At 35.9% G+C, this 10,618-nt stretch overlaps 1 protein-coding gene across 1 annotated transcript in view; it reads right to left on the bottom strand.

The window, feature by feature from the left end:
• Positions 1 to 10,618, bottom strand: part of LOC108569659 (transcription factor collier-like) — a 33,462-nt gene that overhangs the window by 10,861 nt on the left and 11,983 nt on the right. Inside the window, exon 4 of the mRNA XM_017931291.1 lies at positions 1,280 to 1,361. Within this exon, the coding sequence (XP_017786780.1) occupies positions 1,280 to 1,361 (82 nt within the window). The remainder of the gene's footprint in view (positions 1 to 1,279; positions 1,362 to 10,618) is intronic.

The raw sequence follows: 10,618 nt of genomic DNA, 5'->3' as shown, positions 1-10,618 counted from the left end.
GAATAAAGATAAAGTTAATTTACTGTAAATCCTAGTAATCAATGCTTCGATTTTGAGAATATTAGAGACAATTTCTGTGCTAAAATTTTGAAGTTATATTTCTAAAAAATGTTTGTAAATTAGTGAAACCTAATTTTTCAGAAATTATGTAAAATAATTTGCTAAAGTTCCTTAAAGTTTCTTAAACTTTCGAGAAGATTATATGTTAAAATACAGCAGTAATGAATGAAAATCGTTAGAAATTGTAGCAGATTTGAATTAGAATAAAGATATGTTAATTTACTGTAAATCCTAGTAATCAATGTTTCGATTTTGAGAATATTAGAGATAATTTCGGTGCAAAAGTTTTGAAGTTATATTTCTAAAAAATGTTTGTAAATGAGTGAAACCAAATTTTTCAGAAATTATGTAAAGTAATTTGCTAAAGTTCCTTAAAGTTTCTTAAACTTTCGAGAAGATTATATGTTAAAATACAGCAGTAATGAATGAAAATCGATAGAAATTGCAGCAGATTTGAATTAGAATAAAGATATGTTAATTTACTGTAAATCTTAGTAATCAATGCTTCGATTTTGAGAATATTTCAAAAAATGTTTGTAAATGAGTAAAACCAGAAGTGACGAATCAAATTTTTCAGAAATTATGTAAAGTGATTTGCTACAAGAAAAATTGAGGAGATTAGAGTCAAATAGTACAAGAAACTATTAAAAATAGTCTCTAAGAATTCTTCAATCAAAGTAATTTTTCGTTAATTGTATGTCAAGTGGTTAATAATGCATAACTGAACTTTCGAGAGGTGTTTAATCGGTGTTAAGAAAGTTTTTTTTGGATGTAGGAAGTAAACAAGAGAAGAAACAAAAATAAATAAATTTTGTTGGGTAATACTTTTAACGAGATTCACTTGGGAGCCTTTGAAACAAAAGCATCCCTTGAGGATTCTCCATCGAGTTGTTAAATAATAAACAAAGAAAAACCATAGCAACGATAACAAAAGAATGTTTGATTTGCGTGCAATAATTGAATGATGAATTTGTTGTAATTGCATTAAGTTTCGCACAAAAAAAAAGATTAAGAAATATATAGAGAGAAGCGACTAATGTTCCGGAACAGTTTCCGTTTCCGCCTCTGCGTTTTTTAATCAGTTCGGTGGGGAAAACGAGAACGCGAAGGGAATGTATAAAGAGAGAGGGTGCAGTAACAGCTAATTGCTCGTCGTTTCCGCCCTTCCTCTTGTGTTTCGTTTCTTTTTTACATTTATATATCCGAAATTGTGTCTCACCTGAAAACGGCGCATGTCGCGCGGATTCCCCGCGTTTTTCAGGCAGTTCTGGTTGCACTTCAGGAAGAACTTGAGGAAAAATCTGTAACAAACAAAAAAGATGGAAATAGTTAGATAAATAAATTATAGTCGTGAAAGAGATGGTCTATTTTCATCGATGAATTGATTGAGAGAGAGTGAGAGAGAGAAAAAAGCGAGTTCGATCCGTTTTGTAGGGGGGTGCGAAATCCAATTCCCACCTTGACAATGGAAAGAAAGGGATCCATTATTTACAATCTGACCTCGTATTCTTCGCGCGCGCGGGTGGGGAGTAGTTGAGGAAGGAAAGGAAGAAGGGAGTCGATATACAAAATGGGGAAGGAAAACTACGAGCGGGAATGGGGTTTGTCTTTTCTTTAACAGGTTGAATCGCGGACGGCGATGTTCCGGAGTGAGCGACATCTGTCGACTAATTTGACACGATCCCATCGGGCCCTTTTTGATTGATCGCGAGCCGTCTCCGTGCGCTTGATTATGTCGCCCTAATTGGACCGCCCCACTAAACCCGTGTTCCTCCGCTGATTCACTAAACTACTACAAACTGCCTTAATTCCATTCGCAACTTTCGCTTTCATCCGAAACATTCATTACAAAATAACAAATAAATACTATACTTTGACATCCTACTAAAGGAAAACGGTACAAGTTACAACATTGACAACGAGTTCTTTAGATTGATCATAGTTTTAGCTTTAATTTGCTTCTTCAATGTTGCAATTCGTGTGCGTGGTTATCGAGTAATTAAATAAAATGTGAATTACTGTTAAATTAATCATTACATCAATCAAGAGTGTGAATAGTTTTTAATTTTGTTTTTTTTTTATAATGTAAACATGTTTAAGCGTTGTGTAACTAATGGCTTAATCTTCGTGATACGCCTCTCTCTCTCCATCTTTTCCTCCTTCGTCCCCCTTTTCGGGTGATGTTTTAACAGATTTAAAATGAATCGTGAAGCCCTGCCTCATCCGCAGGATTACACGGACAAATCCCGGCCACCTTGATACTTGATTTCCTGCCAGGAAAGTAGGGAGAGTGGAAGAGAGAAAGAGAGAGTGAGTGAGAGAGTGAAAGTCACCCCTCTGTGGAATCAAATTAATTCATTGCACTTAATGGAATTCCACGTCTTCGCATCGGGAAAAACATTGATGGCTCTTTTATATACATATATATCTTATATAGAGAATGAGAGAAACATAATGATAATAAAGGGAGCGAGAGAAAGAAAGACGCATAAAAACAAATGCATCGATCCACTCACATCCGGCCAACTCGAATCTATTTCACTTTTTCCACTCTTATCTTCGAGATTTTTAACAATTTGCATCGATTTTTACGAAAACCTTGATTTTCAATATAGTATACTAATTATTAAGAACACTTATATAAAAAAAACAAGTTAAAGTTATACTTTTTGTTAAACGCGAATCAATTGAATGAGATTGGAATGCGTAGTAAAAACATTTGAATTTTAATATGTAGGTCAAACCGTCTGCGTCTGCTAAACAACAATAAAAAAGAGTAGGCGGGTCGAGATATAAACTCGTGCAGTAGGCGACGTCTGCATTTGTTTTTGTTTGTGTTTGTGCGTTTCCCATTGATGAATTATAATTTATTCGCATTCCGTTTCCTATTGTTCTTTTTTTATATCGCTTCGGAATTCGTAGTAGACGTGCGTACTTTTTTTTTCTCTCGTCCGAATTTCTTATTTGAATGAATGAATCAAGAATGAATTGGAATTTGCGTCTTCACGTTGTATTTAATTTCTCGAGAACTATGAAAGATAAAATGAATATTGAAGATGTTTCATGAAGCTATGATTATATGGAATGTAATTTGTGTCAACTTATTTTGATGGAAGTAATGTAGAAAAAGTTATTAGCAATCAAATATGATTAATTGACGTGCGTACTTTTTTTTCTCTCGCCCGAATTTCTTATTTGAATGAATGAATGAATGAATTGGAATTTACGTCTTCACATTGTATTTAATTTCTCGAGAACTATAAAGGATAGAAAGGATAGAAATATTGAAGATGTTTGATGAAGCTATGATAATATGGAATGTAATTTGTGTTAACTTATTTTGATGGAAGTAATGTAGAAAAAGTTATTAGCAATCAAATATATTAATTTACTAATTACCAAAGATTTAATTTAATTTCTCGAAAACTATAAAGGATAGTGTGAAGATTGAAGATGTTTCGTGAAGCTACGATTATATGGAATGTAATTTGTGTTAACTTATTTTGATGGATGTAAGGTAGAAAAAGTTATTAGCAATCAAATATGATTAATTATTTACCAAAAATATGCTAAGACACATTTCAATTAATTTCTCATAAACTATACAAGATAGAATAAAGATTGAAGATGTTATGTGAAGCTAAGAGAATTTGAAATAAGTGACGCGTTAAGTTATGTTGGTAACATTGATAGGTGTTTAGTTATTAGCTTGTCAATTTAGTGTGTATCTCAAATTGGAATTTACGTCTTCACATTGTATTTAATTTCTCGAAAACTATAAAGGATAGAAAGAATATTGAAGATGTTTCGTGAAGCTATGATAATATGGAATGTAATTTGTGTCAACTTATTTTGATGGAAGTAATGTAGAAAAAGTTATTACCAATCAAATATGATTAATTATTTACCAAAATTTAATTTAATTTCTCGAAAACTATTGAAGATAGAATAAACATTGAAGATGTTATGTGAAGCTAAGAGAATTTGGAATAAGTGACGCGTTAAGTTATGTTGGTTACATTGATAGGTGTTTAGTTATTAGCTTGTCAATTTAGTGTGCATCTCAAATTGGAATTTACGTCTTCACATTGTATTTAATTTCTCGAAAACTATAAAGGATATAAAGATAGAAATACTGATGGAAGTAATGTAGAAAAAGTTATTAGATTAATTATTTACAAAAAAAAAGTAGCTAAAACACATTTTATTTAATATCTCGAAAACTATTGAAGATATAATAAAGATTGAAGATGTTATGTGAAGCTAAGAGAATTTGGAATAAGTGACGCGTTAAGTTATGTTGGTAACATTGATAGGTGTTGAGTTATTATCTTGTCAATTTAGTGTGTATCTCAAAAAAACTATTATAGATAATTTAATGAATTAGTTAAGAATTGAGTAAATAATTTTGTTTGTTTATTGTTGGTATGAATTGAAAAAACAGTGGGGTACGTTGAAAGGGGGGTTGCTTAATTGAAAAAAATGTAAATAAATTAATTTTTGCGTGTGTTTGCGTTCGTTGCAGGATGGTCGTCGGCGGTCCATTTTCGGGGCATTAAGCTGAGGGATATCGAGGGTAATATCGGAATAATATTAGGGTATTTGTTGTGTGTGTTGGAACAGGGGAGAATGGTTAATAGCGAGAGATGGATGCGTTCCGTGGTCATAGGGAAATTGGTGTACGCGAGAGAGATGAAGGGAGTATTGTTGTTGTAGTAGTAGTAGTACATAACAAGTATTATCTTATTAGGGGTGGCCCATATGGCTGCAGGAGGGACACGATGGTCGCAGCAGCATGCCTTATGTTGCTAGTGTAAACCTAACTAATATATGTTTCCAGAGTGGGTTTGTGGGGGTTGGGTGGTCTTTCTGCGTTGTATGTTTCGAGTATATCCGAGACCACTTGCGAAAGATAAATAGCGGGGAAGCCTCGGGAAAGGACCTGGCAGAGCTGCTGCTCCCTAAATGCGAGACCCAAATCCAGCCGAAACAGCTTTCGCAAGGAATGGAAGGAATAACGTAACGCAACGTAAACCAGATTAGAAGAGATAGCCGGCGAGAATTATGCCAATTTGTCGTATCGTCACGTAAACGTTGTATAACCCGAGAATATTTTGTGAAAGGGGTTTTGGTGTTTCGCTGCAGGTAATGGAGGAGACGATCAAATATTAAGATCTCTTGATACGGGTTTTATTAATTGATGACAGCCGCCGCCGCCGCAAGAGTCGAAGCGGCAAGAGGTCGAGCCTACTGCGATCTGCATAATGTATGATCCCGAATGTTGATGGAGAGAGGAGAGTGATGTGGGAGGAGTAGGTTATAGAAGGAGGCCTTCTGGAGCGATGAACCAGAAGCATTAACACAAACGCTAATCCTCTTTTCTCTTCCTTTTCCGATGGAGAAAAGGTAACGTTGCTGATTTCGGCCCTTTTCCGTTCGCTCTCTATCTCGCTCTCGCGCGCGCTTAAGGGAAAGGAAAAGGAGATAAATTGGCCCCCCAGGTTTCGCGCGATAACGATCCTCCTTCCTCCCTTTTTCGTACAACACGAATATAAAGAAGTGGCGAATACCTTTGTTACAAATTAACGTAACGAGATAGCCCGTTATTTATTAACTTCCCTTTTTTTCCATCTCACGTGTATGTGTGTTCTTTTCTCTTTCTCTCCTTTCCCAACTCGCCGTTTAAAGCAAGCGACGCGTGTAATTAACATTAAACATTTGAAGGGTCTTCAACCTATCTCTCTCTCTCCTTCAGCTCCATCTAGGGTACATCATATTTACTCTTGCGCATACACAGAGACAAATCCATTTTAGTGGTCCTCCGAGACGCGAAGAATTCTCGCTCGAACGATAATATTTGTTCTAGCTGTAAAGATGACCTCTACGCCACTGGTGGCCGTAGCCACGTGCACTTGTTTTCCATCGGCCTCCCACGATCTCAACAACTGTTATCATTATATCCTTCACGCCCATCGAAATGTTTATAAATAAACAACAAAATACGTATCAATTACAATTTTTTGCAAAAATTTAACCTGTTATTGTAGAAACAACTCAATATTATACATTTTACGATTCCATTGATTGTCAGTTGAAGCCACAATTCTAACTTTTCCAATAAATAATCAAAATTTATTTGATAAACAAATTTTGTTTCTTCGCGTTGTTTTATTTAATTGCTCAATAATCACGTACACTAATTACAATATCAAATACGTAAATTAAATACAAAATTGTAACCTTTCCAATGAGCCTAATAAGAGTTTTCTGCTGTTTTCTGTTTTCTTGCAATGAACGATCAAATTTGAACAAATTAAATTTGACCAACAAATTTTATTTCTTATTTAATTGCTCAATAACCACGCACACTAATTACAATATCAAATACGTAAATTAAATATAAAATTATAACCTTTTCAATGAGCCTAATAAGAGTTTTCTGCTGTAATTTGTTTTCTTGCAATGAATGATCAAATTTGAACAAATGAAATTTGACAAACAAATTTTGTTTCTTCACGTTTTTTTTAATTGCTCAATAACCACGCACACTAATTGCAACATCAAATACGTAAATTAAATACAAAATTATAACCTTTCGAATGAGCCTAATAAGAGTTTTCTGTTGTTATCTGTTTTCTTGCAATGAATGATCAAATTTGAAGAAATGAAATTTGACAACAAAAAATTGTTTCTACACGTTTTTTTTTATTTAATTGCTCAATAACCACGCACATTAATTACAACATCAAATACGTAAATTAAATATAAAATTATAACCTTTCGAATGATTCTATTAAGAGTTTTCTGCTGCTATCTGTTTTCTTGCAATGAATGATCAAAATTGAACAAATGAAATTTGATAAATAAATTTTGTTTCTTCACGTTTTATTTAATTTCTCAATAACTACGCACACTAATTGCAACATAAAATACATAAATTAAACACCAAATTATAACCTTTCCAATGATTCTAATAAAAGTTTTCTGCTGTTATCTGTTTTCTTGCAATGAATAATCAAATTTGAAGAAATGAAATTTGACAACAAAAAATTGTTTCTTCCCCTTTTTTTTTCAATTGCTCAATAACCACGCACACTAATTACAAAATCAAATACGTAAATTAAATATAAAATTATAACGTTTTCAATGATTCTAATAAGAGTTTTCTGCTGTTATCATTTTTCTTGCTATGAATGATTAAATTTGAACAAATGAAATTTGACAAACAAATTTTGTTTCTTCACGTTTTTTTTAATTGCTCAATAACCACGTGCAATAATTACAACATTAAATACGTAAATTAAATACAAAATTATAACCTTTCGAATGAGCCTAATAAGAGTTTTCTGTTGTTATCTGTTTTCTTGCTATGAATGATCAAAATTGAACAAATGAAATTTGACAAACAAATTTTCTTTCTTCATGTTTTTCATTTAATTGCTCAATAACTACGCACACTAATTACAACATGAAATACGTAAATTAAATACAAAATTATAAACTTTCCAATGAGCTTAATAAGAGTTTTCTGCTGCTATCTGTTTTCTTGCAATGAATGATCAAAATTTGGCAACCAAAATTTAAGTAAATAAATTCTAATAACTTTCCAATAAGTCTAATTAACTAAATATTTCAATTTTCAGGAAACAGTCATTACAAGATTTCATAAAACGTTTTTTTTCACGTTCTCGCAATTAATAATTCAGGCGTTTCGCAGCAGCGAAAAGAGTAATTGCGTTTCCTTTTTCCCAAATAATAATAATCCGAGCTGCGAGTGTTAATTTTAAATTTAATTTTCTCGCATTTTTCGTAAATTTAATTTTCATCTCTCTTTCATTCGTTTTTACATTTCCCGTCGCAGTGGTTTCGGCTTGGAAGTTCGAGCGAATTAATTTCGCGAATTAATGCGGTCGCAACCGAAACTTTCGCCCAATTTAATCCGCAGTCCTCCCTCCTTCGAGCATTTATGAATCGCTTATAAATTAAGTTACAGCTTTTTGCCTCTTCCTTTGCAGAGTTCGAGCGAAATCGTAACTAACTTAGCAACAACTTTTTGGGTTGAATGAAGAAGATGAAGAAGAAGGTGAAAGTGTTATAAAGAAGGAAGGATTGTGGTGGAGATATGTAACAAAAAAAAAAAAGGGAAAGGGGGTGTTGTAAATTCTTTGTTGGGGGTTGAATTTTTAAAAGGTTACAAACGGCGAGATAAGTACCTGCGATGGATGGAAAAAGTCTCGAGCAGGATGAGGTTCATATTCATGTCCTGCCGTAATGTTATTACACGTCGCGTAAATATCCCGAGGTTGTACACTAAATAACGTAATAATAATAATAATATGAGTTACACACCTTTGCAAGGGAGGACCTTTGTGTTTTGCAGGCGTCGCGAGATTTATTGGACTTTGAAAACCGGAGAGTTTAGGAGAGGCGCGCGCGTTAGGTGTTACATGCATTAAGGGAGCGAGTCGTAAAGTCAACATTAACATCGTACGTCTTCGCTGGATGGAGGAAGGAAGTAAGGAAGGAAGGAAGGAATGAAGGACTATTTGTTTCGCTTAATACCGCAAACATCTCGGGGAGAAGAGACGGCGTAATCAAGTCGCGTCGTAAATATGATTTAAATAATTCGCGCGCGGTGCGAGGATTCATGGTTAAAGGGATGAAGGATGGTTGGTTGTAGTGGGTGGATGAGGACGAAGAGGAGGAGGAGTGGCAGAGAGCAGTTCGGATAAATTGGAGTTAATTATGCTTTGACTATGTCTGTTAGCGTTTCCTTGTTAGACAGACCGACTAACAGATCTGCGTTGCGGGTAGACAAACGTGATGGGGGCGGGGGGTGGTTGCTGCTGCTGGTGCTGCAAGTCCTGCGAAGGGTGGTAGAACGAAGAAGGGACTTCGGCCAAAGTCGGCCGCGCACGGTTCGCTCCCTGCGGTATTGACGACCAGCTCAGGGGAGAGAGAAGAGTCAATACCGACCCGAGGGAGCTCCGCATCCCTAGGGAACCGTTCCCGACTGCCGCCGCCGCCGCCGCGGGACGAAGAGCAGGAGGAGAAGGAGGCAGCAGGCTGAGCCCGTGTTCCGCTCCACCTTCCTTCTCTCACTCACTCTATACTTGCACACACAGATACATATAAAACCAGGAAGCAGGAAAATATTTTAATTCCAGCCCTAATTCCTGCCTCCATCCCGATGAACAAAAGAACATCGTCGGAAGGGACATCTCCCCGATACCTTAAGCCGCAGACATCGCATGCCTGCGGCCACTTAACTTAACTATATAGCAACAAGTACACGTTACGTTGGCATTCCTGGATGGCATCGCGTGTGCTCGCATCCACGACAAATGGATATTACCACTAAATTCGATCCGAGAAATTAAACTTTGCCGGCATGCAAAGCCGTCTCCTACTCCTCATCCTCCTTCCTCCACCACATACACCATGTTTTTAATCCATAAAACGAACGAAAACACACGCAGAAAACGACGTTTTAAAAGCAGGATCACTCTTAATTACCCATCAAGGTCATCCGCAAATACCATGGACAAAATTAGAAAAGTCTCTTGAAATCATGCAAATACTTAAAAAGTATTATCAAGATTTCGAAACTGAACAACTAGTCTTTCTTTTAAGTAACTTAACTGAAAGAGAGCTTATTTTGGAAATTACGTAACAAATTTGCAAGGGCTTGAGGGAAATAACGTTGTTTGAATTAATGCAAAAATGGGGGGTCGAAAATTAATTTTTCGTTGGTGAAGGAGGGATGTTGAACATCTCGAGAGAGGCGAGAGTTTAGGGTATTCGAAAAACGAAAATGGTATGCAAATGGTCAAAATGTTGCGCGAATTTATGGATCTGTTAGATTAAAATTATATTCTGCGAGAACTGGGAGAAAATGGAGAGAGAGAGAGAGGTCGAAGAATCAAGGTTGCGGCGCTTTTGGAGAGGAAGAAGAATAAGGGAGGAAAAAGGATGAGACTAAGAGAAGAATGAAGAGGAGAGAGAGAGAGAGAGAGTCTATAGGTGTAGTCTACACTGGTGGTGCTCGTGCTCGGGGGTTGACTTCACAGACATTAATTTTCAGGGATGAACGCGCTCGCAGAAACTGACAAGTTTCTTATCCGTGGCAATCTGTTTCATTCTTTTATTTTCTGTCTTCGTGCCGGCCCCGTAACTTTCCTCATGCGCGCCTTCGATTTTCTCTCTCTGCCGACTATTATTACTTCTTCCTCGCACCTTACACAATACTTCAATTCTTCCCTTCGTTTTTCGCCCCCTTTTTCCCTTGAAACCAAATCCACCGGCAGCAGCAGCAGCAACATTCGATCGAACGAGAAAAATAGAGAATATAAGAGAGAAGAGTGCGTATGTGGAATGGCGTAGCCCTCAATTAATGGTCTTCTTTTTCCACTTCTTCTTCATCTTCTTCTTCGAAATTTATTTGCAGTCATCTGATTCCATCCAGTCGTCTGTCGAAGAAGAAGAATAAGAGAAAAAAAAGAAGAGCGGAAAGAAGAGACAGAATGCGCCTCGTATGATGGCCTAGCTATAAAGCAAT

Source organism: Nicrophorus vespilloides, unplaced genomic scaffold (assembly GCF_001412225.1).
Source record: "Nicrophorus vespilloides isolate i.1.1-1 unplaced genomic scaffold, Nicve_v1.0, whole genome shotgun sequence".
Lineage (NCBI taxonomy): Eukaryota > Metazoa > Arthropoda > Insecta > Coleoptera > Silphidae > Nicrophorus > Nicrophorus vespilloides.
Note: the sequence above shows the minus strand (reverse complement) of the source record. Positions and strands in the feature narration are given on the sequence as shown.